The sequence below is a fragment of the Bombina bombina genome, chromosome 5 (genome assembly GCF_027579735.1).
Source record: "Bombina bombina isolate aBomBom1 chromosome 5, aBomBom1.pri, whole genome shotgun sequence".
Classification (NCBI taxonomy): Eukaryota; Metazoa; Chordata; class Amphibia; order Anura; family Bombinatoridae; genus Bombina; species Bombina bombina.
In genome coordinates, this window is record NC_069503.1 from 551,195,911 (window position 1) to 551,213,294 (window position 17,384).

A 17,384-nucleotide genomic window follows, 5' to 3' on the forward strand; every position below is an offset into this window, starting at 1 on the left:
AAGCCTTCCAGGAACGTTTTTACTGGCCACCAGACCCTCTCACATGAAGTTGCATGCACTGCATTCAAAAGAAACTGCGCAATTATGGCGCGAAAATGAGGCTCTGCTTACTAGAGAGAAAGGCCCTTCCTGACTGGGAAGGTGTCTAAACTACTGCCTGGCGCCTAAAAACGTTCCCCAATACTTAGGTTTTGTAAAAAACACTTCAAACCTCATATAAATATTGAATAAAGCAATCGATGTAGCCCACAAGAGTGTCAACCAGTATATAGCCCATTAATAAGCCTTCATTCTGTTATGAGTCTAAGAAAATGGCTTACCGATCCCCCAGAGGGAAAATGACAGTCTTCTAGCATTACACAGTCTTGTTAGAAAATGGACTAGTCATACCTTGAGCAGAAAAGTCTGCAAACTGTTCCCCCCCAACTGAAGTTCTCTGGGCTCAACAGTCCTGTGTGGGAACAGCAATTGATTTTAGTTACTGCTGCTAAAATCATACTCCTCTTTTAAACAAAACTCTTCATCCTTTTCTGTTTTAGAGTAAATAGTACAAACCGGCACTATTTTAAAATAAACTCTTGATAGAAGAATAAAAAACTACAACTAAACACCACATACTCTTCACCATCTCCGTGGAGATGCTACATGTTCAGAGCGGCAAAGAGAATGACTGGGGGGCGGAGCCTGAGGAGGGGCTATATGGGCAGCTTTTGCTGTGCTCTTTGCCATTTCCTGTTGGGGAAGAGAATATCCCACAAGTAAGGATGACGCCGTGGACCGGACACACCAATGTTGGAGAAATATCATCTATGTAGCGAAAGTATTTGAAGGGTTTGTGAGGGTGAGTAGCTAGGAATCACTGTTCTAAATCAGCCATGAAGAGGTTTGCATACTGTGGTGCCATTTTGGTGCCCATGGCTGTTCCCATGGTTTGTAAATAGATGGAGTTATTGAAGATGAAATAATTGTGGGTGAGTAGGAATTCTGTAAGTTTACTGACTTTATAAGCACTATATGTCTGGTTAGAGCTGTCTGAGGAAAGAAAGTTTAAGCAGGCATCAATACCATCTTTATGTGGAATATTGCTGTACAGGGATTCCACATCCATTGTCATGTATAGTATCCTCTGGCAATTCTGTTATCTGGCTGATTTTGTTAAGAAAATCAGTGGTGTCTTTTATAAAGCTAGTGGTGTTAATAACTAAGGGCTTAAGAATATTCTCCACTAGGCCCGATATTTGCTCAGTCAGAGTGTCCATGCCAGTTATTATTGGTCTCCCTGGGTTCCATGGTTTGTGGATTTTTGGGAGCATGTAGAATGTCCCTATAAAAAGGTTACAGGGCACCAGTTTGTCCAGTTTAAGTTGCGTGTGTTTAGGGAATGTTTTTATTAGTTTTCTAAGTTGCAAAGTGTATTCCTGGGTGGGGTCCTTTTTCAGTTTATTGTAATAAGTTTGATCTGATAATTGTCTATTTCCCTCTGTGATGTAGTCCTGTGTATTCATGTATGCTAAATTCTGGACTAAATGTGGACTCTGGTTTCTTAACCCATTATCAAAAAATTTTGTAATGTACTTTCATATACTGTAGTCAATTAAATTGTATATTCCACACTCTCTATGCATAGGTATGCAGGTAAGCCTAAGTCCACACTTTTGTCATTATTATTATTCCCCTTTTTTTTCTCTCTTTCCTTTCTCCTTTTTTGACTATTTTATATTCCCCTGTATACCTAATTTCCCATCTTTATTCATATGGATTCTATGTTGATACATAACTTTATGTCAGTATATGCTGTGTGTATTACCATATTTTTTCCTCTGCCTGTAATCTTTTACTGACACTATCTGCCTGTCTCCTAAACTCCCATCATGATTTTTACGATACCCCCTCTTTCTCCTGCATTCAGACCTCTGTAACACTTTTTAACCTGTGTTTTAAGATATAATCTGTAAATTTCATCAAATTGGTCAGTATTGCTTCAGACTTGAAAAAGGAAGAACTCTTCCGAAAGCTTGTTATCTTATAAATGTATAGTTAGTCCAAAAAAAAAGTATCATTGCTCAATGCAATACTCTTGTTATTTTGAGATATATATATATATATATACATATACATATACATATACACACATACATATCTGTTAAGTGTCCAATTTGCTTTTTGTAAATTTGCATGGGTAGTAACCTGAACAACTAACTATGGGTGGCCTTTAGTTTGATAAAGGGGACAATCATTTGAAATATCTGATTTTGCCTGCAGAAACTGCCACCTATACTGATCTTGTCAATACTGCAGTGTTTGCTATAGAAAAGATATGTGCATTTACTCACTATATTTCACTACTCTCCACATTTAAATTTCTACTCGCCAATGGCTAGTGGAAATTTTGAGCCCTGATAGAGACATACACACACATTTATTTTAAAGATGCAAAGCTCATCCAGATACCCTAGTACTGGGTAGTAGTAATAGTAGTAGTACACAATATAATTATTAATAGTTATTTACAAGTGAACTATATTCTATATAAGTGAGAAATGCTGCAGCTTAGATGCTTTACATTTTTTAGATTTCTTGCTATAAAGTTTTTATTAACTGGTCAAATTTTGGTGATTGAGACGAGATTGAAGAGGAATATATAAATTATTATTATTCTTTCATTTCACTTTTGTTTTATTTTCATACTTACATATTCACGTTTGCTCCATGGGCAAGAATTTCATCCAATGTGCGCACAACCCTTTCTGTTGCAACCACCGAATGTGGTTCTCCCCAATGATCTAACCAGCCTGTGTAGAATTCTGAATTAACCTATTTTTTTTAAAAAGAAAATAGGAAACAAACAAAAAAACAATAAAATGCAAATGAGTATTGTAAATGTATACTAACAAAATGCTGCATTAAGGATAAGGATAATAAAGCTGCCTTACAACAAAGCTTCTAGAAATAAAATCTAAAAATGTATATTGTAACCATGTGCAAAATTACAGTGGTCAACAGTCAGCAATAATTATTAGACACCTGTAATGTATTTACTATATATGTTACAATGGTGTTTCTAGTATATATAAATGTTTGTGTGTGGGATGATGATGGACCTGGGCATATCATGGAATGGACTAGATGTGCAGCAGGCAGGGCTGGGTTGAGCTGAGTCAGGAAAGCAAGGAACGACAACCTTTGGGGGGCCATCATACTGTGGAGACTAGTACCACCTTCCCTGCAATGTCATTGCATGTATAGGCTATTGTACAGGAAATTGTGTTTAAATTACTCACTCATTTAATGCAGTAGAATTGCATAAATAACAAGTGCATAATAAAAACACAATGATTTAAAGGGACAGGAAACCCCAACATTTTTTTCATGATTTGGATAGAACATACAATTTTAAACAACGTTCCAATTTACTTCCATTATCAAATTTGCCTAGTTTTCTTGTTATCCTTTGCTGAAGCAACAGCATTGCACTACTGACAGAAAGATGAACACATCTAGTCAGCCAATCACAAAAGACAAATGTGTGCAGGCACCAATTAGCAACAGTTCCCACTAGTGTAGCATGTGCATATTTTTCTTAAACAAGGGATATCAAGATAACAAAGCACATTTGAAAATAGAAGTGAATTGAAAAGTGTCTTGAATTACATGCTCTATCGGAATCATGCAAGTTTAATTTTGACTTTCCTATCCCTTTAATACCAACTCTGAATTTCAAATAGGTAGAAGATTTTTATTTCCTGACAAATTAATTTTTTCTCCCATTTTCCGGCCCCCTGTATCATATGACAGACATCAGCCAGTCACAACTAGTATACAGATACCCTGTGAGCTTGTGCACATGCTCAGTAGGATCTTGTTCCCCAGAAAGTGTGAATATAAAAAAGACTGTGCAAAAATTGATAATGGAAGTAAATTGGAAAGTGACTTAAAACTGCATGCTTTATCCGAATCATAAAAGTTTATTTTAACTTGAGTGTCCCTTTAAGATTTCAAGTGGACTTTCTTTGAAAAGCAAGCAAAATGCACTAAAAGTAGCATATTATACTATTATTAATGTATTACCTTTAGGCATAAAAGAAATTGTAGGTTAATTAAAAAAAACACAGATATAAAATATAATAACCAGGACATTTTGGAAAGTGATAATTGTATGGCCTATTAACCATATTTTAGCAACATCCGACTATGAAAAATACGTTACATGTTCCAAAACAATTTGCAAGAAAATCTAAATAATGTTGCTAAAATATGGTTAATAGGTCATAAAATTATTATCACTTTCCAAAATGTCCTGGTTATTATATTTTATATCTGTGTTTTTTTTAATTAACCTACAATTTCTTTTATGCCTAAAGGTAATACATTAATAATAGTATAATATGCTACTTTTAGTGCATTTTGCACTCAAGTCAAAATAAACTTTTATGATTCGGATAAAGCATGCAGTTTTAAGTCACTTTCCAATTTACTTCCATTATCAATTTTTGCACAGTCTTTTTATATTCACACTTTCTGGGGAATAAGATCCTACTGAGCATTGTATTTCCTCATGATGTATGTTCACACTTTCTGGGGAATAAGATCCTACTGAGCATGGTATTTCCTCATGATGTATATTCACACTTTCTGGGGAACAAAATCCAACTGAGCATGGTATTTCCTCATGATGTATATTCACACTTTCTGGGGAACAAGATCCAACTGAGCATGGTATTTCCTCATGATGTATATTTACACTTTCTGGGGAATAAGATCCTACTGAGCATTGTATTTCCTCATGATGTATGTTCACACTTTCTGGGGAATAAGATCCTACTGAGCATGGTATTTCCTCATGATGTATATTCACACTTTCTGGGGAATAAGATCCTACTGAGCATTGTATTTCCTCATGATATATTTACAATGAGAAAATGAATAAAAGCTTAAGAATGCAAAACACTCTTATTTCAATACAAATATTTGCAGATAAATATAGAAAAAAAATATTTATGCTTCACACTTCTGCTTATAACTACAAACTTTATAGGGACAGTTTACCTAAAACAAGAATTAATTTTAATAGAATTTGCAGACATAGTGAAATATGTGAGTGCTGGGCAAACATCCAACATCAAATAATAAACATTTTTCTAATACTCAGTTTTTGAATAGTGTTTCCATACCCCTTGCCATTTTTTTTGGACGTGCAACGACTTCAGTCGCACTCCCTGTAAGTGCAGTACACATGCGCCAGCCCCCACAATGATGTCACTGCTATTGTGAACACTAACCAGCAAAATAATTGTATACAAAATTTATGCTGTCTCAAAGGCTTACGGATGCTTCTACTGAGTTAAACACTCAAAAAATTACCAATCAACCTCAAGATTGGATTGGATTTATAAAACGAAAAAATGGTTGCTTTTGAGTGCGACTATCACTTAGGTTGTGTCTGAAAACTCAGGTTGTGTATATAATAAATATTGTTAGTTTTGAATACAAGATGTAAACTTAGAGTAAGTTTTTATCTATAAAGTGGACCTTACTGTGATGATAAAGCTAAAAATGTGAAATAAAACCCATAATACTTATTTTCTTAGATAAAAATCCTTTACTATGTGTCCATTCAATTCATACAATCAGAGTTCTTAAAATCTTGCTTACAAACATGTGTAGCACAATATAAAATCTAATATATAAAACCTAATATATAAACTACAAAATATCTTATTGCACTTAAACGTTATTCACTTTGCAGCAGACATAATTTTTTGTTATTTGTCAAGTGTTGTATCCAGTAAAATATTGTTTCCAGTATATCATCGAATGTTCACAATTTGTTCGATAATAAATTCACAACAAAATCACTAAAAGAAGGACCCTCTTGGTAACTGTAGTGAGTAACAGTTCTTATGGCCACAATTATTTCTTCATGTAAAAGTTTTGATTTGCAAATTACCGGTAATTGATATAACACAGACGGTACCTTCCTGCTTGTTTCTTTACTTCTTGCGCTCAGACCCTCATGTACTTTACCTCTTGGTCTGTCCAATATGAGCGATGTGACAGCGTCCAGCTCACACACCGCACGCTTAGGTTTCTTGACTTCCTGGGGGTGTGTACTGGCCTCTAGAGCTTCCTGATGCAGGTGATGGGTAATCCGTTTTTGATTAACTCACTTCAGCGTTACTTCGCTCCTTTGCTACGCGTTTCAGCTGTTTTTGTACAGCCTTTCTCAAGCATTCTGATTATTGGATTGCTGGCTGGTCTTTTTATACCCTTTACCAAACTTTAATCAGATCAGTATGGGACTCTGCTGTGAACCATCCTATTAATTAGTCTCTTTGAAATATTTTTCTTTCAAAAATAAGAAACAACAACACAATTTGCACATAATGTGAAATATATAGTTTGCATTCAATGTTATAAATTCTAAATTCTTATATTTATTTTTGATTTGCAACATTCTGTAATCTTCTTTCAACATTAATTAAAATTATTCACTATATTTATTTTATCGATAATTTTGCTATGGGTACATTTTTGTATATGATTATATCTGGCTGTGTAAATTCACAAATGGGGGAAGGAAGGAGGCTAATATTCCTAGTGTTTTGTCTATACTAACTTTTTATTTGCCAATACTCTTAACTGTGATTCTTGGCTTTATGATATGTTTATGGCATCATGTTTGCCAAATTACATATTAGGTTACTAGTTTGTGTATCCTTCACTTTTTAGTTGTACTTTATCAATGTTAGGGAAAAAAAACAACATATACACACACATAAACCTATACACACACACATATATATTAGATGCCTTCTTTTTCAAATAAAGATAGCAAGAGAATGAAGAAAAATTGATAATAGGAGTAAATTAGAAAGTTGCTTAAAATTGCATGCTTTATCTGAATCATGAAATAATTTTTTTGGGTACAGTGTCCCTTTAACCTAAAAATTGAGATATACTTTTGGTTGTAAGGTTTGTAGCTCATAGATCCATTTGAGTTCTAATTTTTGTAGTTATTTTTCTATATTTTCTCCTCACCAATTTGGTTTTAGTTTTGCTATTGCAGTGTAGTTGAAAATGTTTAAATTGCAGTTGTTACATTTCAAAAAATGTTTTGGAACTGGGGGGTCTTTATTTCTGTCCTCTGTAGCCTTTTCAATTGACAGAATATGTTCCCTCACTCTCTCTCTCACAGGTCTAGTGGACTCTCTGTACTATTAGATCTAAACTTAGTCCGTTTTCTGAATGCCTGCATGCTTTACAAGCTAAGCATGGGAAGAACCCTTTTATTTCATTTCCAAAGAGATCTTTATCTAAATTATTTCTTCTTTTTAATTCAGTCGGTGCCAATTTATTTTTCAAATTATTAGCTTTTTTATAAATATATATATATATATATATATATATATATATATATATAATAATAATAATAATATACTATTTTCTACAAAAATTTCCAGGTCTAAGAAAACTATTTTTTCTTTACTAGAATCAAAAGTAAATTTTAGGTTCTTATCATTGTCACCCATTTTATCACTCACCCATTTGGTTGTAGAAGTTCAAAAAAGAGGCATCATCACTACCCTTTCACATCATAAAGATATCATCTCTATAGCTTTTAAAGCAGACCAGGTTCGCTCCAAGCGGCGTATTAGAAAGAAATTCACTTTCCCAATGACCCATAAACAAATTGGCATAGCTTGGAGCGAACCTGGTCCCCATGGCTATACCAAATATTTGATCATAAAATGTATTCCCAAAATTAAAATAATTGTGTGTCAAAATAAATTTGATGCTTTGAAAAATAAAATTCCTCTGTTCTTGAATTAAGGAGTTATCCAAATTTAGATAATGCTCAACTGCTTCCAAACCATGTATGTGTCTTATATTTGAATAGAGTGAGGTGACATCACAAGTTATTAGCTGCATTCCTTCACTAAATTCTAATTGTTCCAGTATTCTTATTAAATCTGTTGAATCCTTTAAGTAACTGTCTAATGTGGTGACATATCACTGAAGATATATGTCTACATATTGAGATAAGTTTGCAGTTAGTGACCCTATTCCTAATACTATTGGGCCGCCCGGGGGATCTATTATTGATTTGTGTTTTTTAGGTAGTACGTAAAATACTGGAATTCTTGGATAAACAGGCAATAGATACTTAAACTCTTGTTCTGTTATAATTTCATTATTCTTAGCTTCAGTCAAGATCATTCTTAATTCCAATTTGTAAAAGCTTGTTGGATTCCTTATACATTCTTTATACGTGATTGGGTCATATATTAAATCCATACATATTCTATTATAGTGGTCTTTGTCTAAAATCACTATTCCTCCATCCTTGTCCGCCAGTTTGATCACTATGTTATGTAAATTCTCTAATTCCCTTAACATTTTATTCTCTTTTTTAGTTCGAGACTTGACAAATAACACAGTGTCAGTCTGTTTGAAATAACAAAAATTTATGTCTGCTGCAAAGTGAATAACGTTTGATTGCAATAAGATATTTTGTAGTTTATATATTAGGTTTTATATATTAGATTTTATACTGTGCTACACATGTTTGTAAGCAAGATTTTAAGAACTCTGATTGTATGAATTTGTAACATTTATTTTGACACATAGTAAAGGATTTTTATCTAAGAAAATAAGTATTATGGGTTTTATTTCACATTTTTTTTTTTTTTTTTAAATATTTTTATTGAGGTTAATAAAGACATACAGTATCAAAAGCCAGTACTGTTATGAACATACAGATTATACAAAACATTAACATCCATATATATAATAATAATAAAGGCTCCAGTTCTTTGACCTGAAATCACTTTCAATTACGGCTAAGAGTCATGGAATACACTGAAATAGCGATATTTATACACTAGTAAAATTAACTGTATATTGAACAAACTTTGTTGAGGCATACCATACCCATGGACTATAGGAACCTGTGTTCATGAAATAGCCACTTGGAACAGCCTCACATTGACCTCCCGTATCAGGCCCCATAAACCTCATAAGGGACATTTTAGTAGAGGGGAACCAACAGACACACAGTAAACAGATTATCAACATCTCAGGCAAACCTTAACATTTCTAAGGAGTAGTTTGCACATGCAATTAAATGTGGCCGAGCTAATAGGTATTACTTCCACCGGACTTTCATATGGGAATAAAATGGATATCTCAGAGTTCTTAGTCGTATGTTTTCCCACTAATTATAAGAAATGAGTCACATAACTGGAAGTAGTCTATCCCCTTCCAGTCTATCCCCACTCTTAAATAGATTAGCCAATGCCAACTCGGAGAGCTCTTGTCGCCTCTTGAGTCAGGTTTGCTGCAATAGGGGAACAGCCATTCTGTGAATCTCGGACAAGCCGCATATCTCCACCTGGAGGTCCGGTATAGCTCAAAGACTGCAAGTATTGTCCCACCGCTTTACACCTGTTATGTGGCCATAGAAAATTAGACTGTAGCTCCTGGGATATGTCCGCTTCCTCTTGATTACCAGAAGAGTCGGCAATCTTTTCCAGCAAATGACTGCAAGGCCCGTAGAGTCTATCATCATTCTTCAGTGAATCTCTGGGTTTGGGCCTGATATACTCAGCCACTAACTGCACACCGCCACTCATGTCTGTCTCGCAACTCACGTGGCCATCTAGATTTGCGCATACACCCTGGCAGCTTTGCGGCAATGGTGTGGCAGGTTGGAGAGTCTGGGAAAACCCAGATACCGCACTTCTTGTCCAGATGTCATCTAGCTTTTCCGATCTTCCCCTGCTGTGCCTGTAGAGCATATCGCTGTCATTCAGTGGCTCTCTAGGACCAGTTCTGTTACCTTCTGCCGCCGACTGTATCTCCCCTTTCACATCTGCTCCATGAGCGGAGCGTAACTTGTCACTCTGAGTGTCAGAATGCCCTGCAGAAAACATTTCCCGAAGCGCTGCTATCAGTGTTTGCTCCATTCTATGTATGAGTACTTGTAGAGGTTCAATGACCGCTTCAGCCCTCCAGGGCAACGCCATCTTGATATCTCTTGGGTAGGGCACTGCACTTTCAAAATTCAAATGCAAGAGAGAAAACAAAGAGGGCGACCCCTAGTGCAGATCAATATTGAACCAGTAATAAATATCTGCTACTGCTTGCGAATGGATACTCACAGAAATTATTGCACCCTATAGTGCAAATGTAGCATACTAGGAATATTATGGTGTCCTAGTGCACATATCCACCCAGAAAGCACTGTCGTGATGTGAGATGAGCTTCAAGTATATCAGGATGGTGAAAAAGCAGAGAACTCCAGTATCGATATAAAAATGTTTAATTAAAAAATACACAGATCTACAATGACATCTGTAGTAAAATTGCTACGCGTTTCTAAGCGCTAACCACGCTTTTTCCTCAGGCAAATGATATTGAATATACTGGAGTCTCTTACATATATACCCCTGTGTAGGCTTAATGGGATCAGCTGTAGCTCATTAGAATAGGTACTGCATGAATTCACTCCCTAGGTGTTCTAACCGGATGTTACAGATAATACCAGTGATACAATACGATGTGCAAAACAAATGTCTAATATATAGAACCTACTAATCCTTCTAAACATATATAAACTAGAATCGAAGACATTTGAGCTCTATGAGTTGTCTTAAATGTTGAGAACAGTGTTATAAATGGTTGTGAATATTCGTGATGTTATTTATACATGTATATGTAAAGTGTATTATTGCGACATGTGCTATTTTTATATCCGTTTTTATTCTTTGATAGTATTTGTGAACAAAGCACTAGGTGTAAATAGTAAGCTGTAAAAAGGTATAGTCTTATGTTTCTTAACAGAAAAGGGGTGTGTATGATTCAACGAAAAGGGATACTATGATAAGTATCCAATCTGATTGCTTCGTCAGAATAAGGTGTGTCACGCTAAACCAATGGAAATGCTGTGTCCAGAAAAACCGATCATATGATGTGTTGCTCCATTTGATTGGGGCTAAGGGTGTGTGTCGAATGACGTGGTGATTATGTTTAGGATGCGTGCGGTGACTCTCATAGAAACAGTATCTGTTACTAATGTTGCTATGTATGAGCATGACGTGTCCGTGCAACTACTGTGAAAGAGTGTGTGATTGGGCCGTGATGGATGGCTGATGCCTCAATGGGTGAAAAAGATGCACTAAGTGAGCTCTAACTGTAGCGTTCACAAGATACCTACGTGGCAGTATGTGTATATTACATATGTGTAACTGTAGTGTTCACAAACAACCTACGTGACTGAATGTGTATATTACATAAGTGTAAGGACCGCATACCCTATATATATATATGTATATGCGTCTATGTCCTGGTGATAATAGATGCAACTATATTACATCGTAGTGAGAAAGGGGAGCTAATTATGCCTAGTGTGTGTATATATATATGTGTGGTATAAAAAAATAAGTGAAATACTCCTGAGTATTAAATCTAGAATAGATTGATTGTGAAGAGTACATTCACAACTATAAAGTTGTGCTCGTGATGAATATAATATGCAGGTATCATATTATAAAATAATAAACATGATATTACAATATGTATATAAAAAAGGGGGTAATTTGAAGTGATATTATATGTATTAGAGATGTATTAAAAAGCAGCAGAATCTATTACTTCATTAAGGCCCTCTGGATGTAGAGTTTTAAATTGGTAAATCCAAAAGGTTTCCCTCTGGCGTAATTTAATCATTCTGTTTTGGGAACTTAGGGCAGGAATAATTTCCAATGGGGTGATATTCATGACACAATTATTTGTGCCATGTGTGGAAGAATGGTGTCTAGAGGTACTATATTTATCAGACCCCTTCAGAATACATCTCAAGTGTTCTGACCATCTTTGTCTGATTTTTCTACAGGTGCGACCTATATATTGTAGGCCACACAAGCATGTTATACAGTACACTACATAGTTGGAGTTGCATGTTATTCTTTGAGTAATTGCAAAGGATTCTCCAGTGCTATTGGATGTAATGTTTTTAAGGCCATTCGTTACATACTTGCACATATTGCATCTATTTTTATTGCATCTATAAGTTCCTATGTTTGACATAATAGAGTTATGAGTGCTCTTGTGAGGGGTTTTTAACTTACGTTTGCACATGACGACCTTACTAGGTGCCAGTTTTTCCTTGATAGTAGGAGCTCTTTTAAATGTACATCTGGGTTTATCTTGTAATATTATTTTGAAAATGGGGTCTCGTTTAAGTAATGGCCAGTGTTTAAACAGAATCTTTTTTATCTCCTTATGATTATTATTATATCTAGTGATGAATGAAGATACAAAATGTGAATCATCATTTATGGGTTTATTTGGAATTTTTGGTTTTAACAAATCTCCTCTATTTAGAGAACGTGCTTTTTGAAAGCCTGATTCTATTAGTTCTTCTGGGTAGTGTTTTTCCTTGAATTTATTTTTGAGAAGTATGCTTTGTGTGTCGTAAGTATTTATATCTGTACAATTACGCCGAATCCTCCTAAACTGGCTGTATGGAATATTGGTCTTCCAACTAGTGTGATGGTTGCTAAAGTAATCCAAAAAATTATTACTGTCTACCTGTTTAAAAAAGGTACAAGACTGAATGCCATTATCCTCTCCCCACATTAGGGTCACATCTAAGAAATCGATTTTATCTGCTTGGATGTTCCAAGTGAATTGGATTCCCATATTATTATCATTGAGATAGTTTTGGAAGGAGGTGAGTGTTGCAGATGAACCCCTCCAAACAAACAATAGATCGTCTATATAACGGCCATAGAAGACCAGATTTTGCTCCCATTTTGCATCATAGATGTACTTGGTTTCAAAAGTGCCCATAAATAAATTTGCAAAACTGGGAGCAAATCTGGTCCCCATGGCCGTTCCCTTGGTCTGTAGGAAGAAACTATCTAGAAATTTAAAATAATTATGAGTTAATATGAAATGTATAAGTTTGAGCAGATAATTCTTCTGAATGTCAGACATATATGGATCTTCACTAAGATAACTGTCTACAGAGTCTAAGCCTATATCGTGTGTGATATTAGAATAAAGAGAACTAACATCACAAGATACCCAAATAAGATGTTGTTCTTTTTTAATTTCAGATAATTTTTGAAGTAAATCGGTAGTGTCTTTTATATAGGATCTAAGTTGGATAACATATCTTTGGAGGAAATGATCGATGTATAGTGAAAGGTTATCGGTAAGACTATTCATGCCCGCAATGATTGGTCGGCTGGGAGGATTATGGATTTGTTTATGAATCTTTGGTAAGTGGTAGTAATATGGGATATTAGGATTGATGGGTATGAGAAATTTTCTCTCTTTTTGTGTTAGAATACCATGTTCCTGACCATAAGTGATTAGTTTTTTAAGTTCTGTTGTTTGTAATAGTCTTTATCTAACAGAATCTTTCTAGCCTCACATATATAATCTTCGTAATTTTGTATTACTAAACCGCCGCCTTTATCGGCTTGGCGGATTATGATCGTATTGTCATTTGAAAGGTTACATAGAGCCCTTTGTTCATTGGGCCATATATTGTTATATTTTTTATTATTATGTGGGGGCAATTTCTCAAAATCTTCTAATACCAGATTTCTAAAAATATCTAAATAAGCTAGATTCTCTCCATGGGGATAGAAAGTAGAGGGAAGGGAGAGGTTTGTGTGAATCACTCCTTCGAACAATTGTTCTGAGAGGTCTTCTGGGTCTATATATAAGACTGGCATGTTCCTTTCTGCTGTCATATTGTCTGTAAGGACTGGCAAGCCTACTGTTTTGTGATTGAGGTGTTTATTAGCAAAATAACGCTGTAGAGCTAGTTTTCTAGTGTATTTGTTTAAATCAACAAAAAGTTCAAATAATTGGTGTGAGTTAGAAGGACAAAAACTGAGGCCTTTTCCTAGAATTCTGATTTCATCATTAGACAGTGGTCTATCTGAAAGGTTAAATATGCCTTTACTTAGTTGTTGTAGCTTCTTTTCCTTGGTGGCAACTCCCCTTCCCCTGTGTCCCCGTTTGTGTGTGTTCTTTTGTTTCTTCCCGGTTGTTGGTAAGGGGTATTTTGGCCTTCTCGTCTCCAAAGAGGAGCTAGTGGTATGCGTTCTTCTAAAAAAGCAGCCGAATTATGTGGGTTGGGTGAATCTTGAAAAGATGTATTCTCTCTAATCTGATTAGATTGGTCAGTCTGAATACCAGAAGGACCTGGTAATTCCTCTCTATTTGTTTTCTGGAAGTGTTGATTGTTCTGATTATGGTAATGTGAATTGAAAGATGGTTTAGGAGTGTGTCTTTGTGGTGGGTCTTTATGGTAAAAATGAGAAGTATGTTGATCTTTATGATTAATATTTCTATGTGGCCTATATTGGTCTTGAGAATTGGATTGATGTCTATATTCTTGTTCAATAAAGGGGGAGAATCTATTCTGAGTGGGAATATGAAATCTTTCAAAATCTCTATTTTCTCCATGTGTGTTATATGACTGGTGAGAAGAGTGGGATCTATTGTCTCCATATGTATTGGATGACAAATGCATAGAGTGAGGTCTATGACCTGATTGTTGCAGTTTGTGTCTATTAGATTGATTTGTGTAATGGTTTTTATTTCTATTGTTGTAGGTAACTTTAGTCCAAGTGGAGTCTTTAGACTCATTGCTATCCGTTCTATTGTATGTATAGACTATACCTTTAAGATAGTCACTCTCATCTCTCTCCTTTTTCTTATTTTTTCTTAAAATAATTTCATCTTGGTAATCATCTGTAGACTTAATCGTTCTCTCATTGAGAGATTGGTATTCGGTATGATCTTTATATTGTTCTAATAGCTTTTGTGTGTTTTCTATTTTTTCTGCTATTTCATTAACTAATTTCTCCCTATGGCTGATTAGAATATCTATAAGGTTAAATGAACAGCTATCTAAAGCTGCTAACCATTTAGCCAAAAGTATTTCATCTTCCTTGAAAGAACAATTTTTGAGGATTCTGAGCCCCCGTGGGATTTGTTTTTTGTCTCTATATTGTTTTAGTGAATCTAGGTCCCACCAATGTCTGTGTTCTATTTTGAGATATTCCTCTAGTTGTGAAAAAAGTTGTTTAATAGAGAGTACGGCAGTGGGATCTGAACTAGAAGGATTAAAATTGGGCTGATGTACAGACCTCTTGTTTGCCCTTTCAGTAATAGACAGCATTGTTCACTATATGCCAACCAGTGTGGATGTATATGTAGAACAGAACTTACTTAGTGTAATGAACTATACTTTATGAGTACTGTAAAAACCTACCCACCTCTCTATAGAAAATAGTGATAATAACCCACTTTTCTAGCAATACAATAATTAAAGATGAGTGTCGAATATGAGCATAAGAAAAATAAATAAATAAAAATATTAAAATACAGGCAAAAAATAAATAAATAAAAATATTCGAACCCAATTTAAATAATAAAGTCCAAATGGTGGTTATTTCGAAGTTGGAAAACAGTCCAAGGTATAACAAGCCTAATTGTCGGTTCTAAGAAACTTGATTGGAGGCAGCTCCTTCCAAATAATGATTTCAAAAGGGATGAATCACTGTAGAGAAACAGAACAGAGAGAGAAGGGCGCCTCCTAGTGTAGCCAATTTTAATAAAGAGTATAATGCAAAAGTAGGCATACTCACAATGTGTGAAGGCAGAGATAATGCCTAGGTGAACGGTCTGGGAACTTCACAGTGTCCCAGCTGACTGTGCACTATGCTGAGGGCTGCTCCTCCCAAACGCAGAAAGTATATCTGTAATCTGGAAATCAAGAGAGAAAACAAAGAGGGCGACCCCTAGTGCAGATCAATATTGAACCAGTAATAAATATCTGCTACTGCTTGCGAATGGATACTCACAGAAATTATTGCACCCTATAGTGCAAATGTAGCATACTAGGAATATTATGGTGTCTTAGTGCACATATCCACCCAGAAAGCACTGTCGTGATGTGAGATGAGCTTCAAGTATATCAGGATGGTGAAAAAGCAGAGAACTCCAGTATCGATATAAAAATGTTTAATTAAAAAATACACAGATCTACAATGACATTAAAATGTAAAATTGCTACGCGTTTCTAAGCGCTAACCACGCTTTTTCCTCAGGCAAATGATATTGAATATACTGGAGTCTCTTACATATATACCCCTGTGTAGGCTTAATGGGATCAGCTGTAGCTCATTAGAACAGGTACTGCATGAATTCACTCCCTAGGTGTTCTAACCGGATGTTAGAGATAATACCAGTGATACAATACGATGTGCAAAACAAATGTCTAATATATAGAACCTACTAATCCTTCTAAACATATATAAACTAGAATCGAAGACATTTGAGCTCTATGAGTTGTCTTAAATGTTGAGAACGGTGTTATAAATGGTTGTGAATATTCGTGATGTTATTTATACATGTATATGTAAAGTGTATTATTGCGACATGTGCTATTTTTATATCCGTTTTTATTCTTTGATAGTATTTGTGAACAAAGCACTAGGTGTAAATAGTAAGCTGTAAAAAGGTATAGTCTTATGTTTCTTAACAGAAAAGGGGTGTGTATGATTCAACGAAAAGGGATACTATGATAAGTATCCAATCTGATTGCTTCGTCAGAATAAGGTGTGTCACGCTAAACCAATGGAAATGCTGTGTCCAGAAAAACCGATCATATGATGTGTTGCTCCATTTGATTGGGGCTAAGGGTGTGTGTCGAATGACGTGGTGATTATGTTTAGGATGCGTGCAGTGACTCTCATAGAAACAGTATCTGTTACTAATGTTGCTATGTATGAGCATGACGTGTCCGTGCAACTACTGTGAAAGAGAGTGTGATTGGGCCGTGATGGATGGCTGATGCCTCAATGGGTGAAAAAGATGCACTAAGTGAGCTCTAACTGTAGCGTTCACAAGATACCTACGTGGCAGTATGTGTATATTACATATGTGTAACTGTAGTGTTCACAAACAACCTACGTGACTGAATGTGTATATTACATAAGTGTAAGGACCGCATACCCTATATATATATATGTATATGCGTCTATGTCCTGGTGATAATAGATGCAACTATATTACATCGTAGTGAGAAAGGGGAGCTAATTATGCCTAGTGTGTGTATATATATATGTGTGGTATAAAAAAATAAGTGAAATACTCCTGAGTATTAAATCTAGAATAGATTGATTGTGAAGAGTACATTCACAACTATAAAGTTGTGCTCGTGATGAATATAATATGCAGGTATCATATTATAAAATAATAAACATGATATTACAATATGTATATAAAAAAGGGGGTAATTTGAAGTGATATTATATGTATTAGAGATGTATTAAAAAGCAGCAGAATCTATTACT

The 17,384-nt window shown here is 35.1% G+C and overlaps 1 protein-coding gene across 1 annotated transcript in view; it reads right to left on the bottom strand.

Moving 5' to 3' along the window:
* Window positions 1–17,384, bottom strand: part of GLB1 (galactosidase beta 1) — an 821,644-nt gene that overhangs the window by 393,896 nt on the left and 410,364 nt on the right. Inside the window, exon 8 of the mRNA XM_053714505.1 lies at window positions 2,693–2,814. Within this exon, the coding sequence (XP_053570480.1) occupies window positions 2,693–2,814 (122 nt within the window). The remainder of the gene's footprint in view (window positions 1–2,692; window positions 2,815–17,384) is intronic.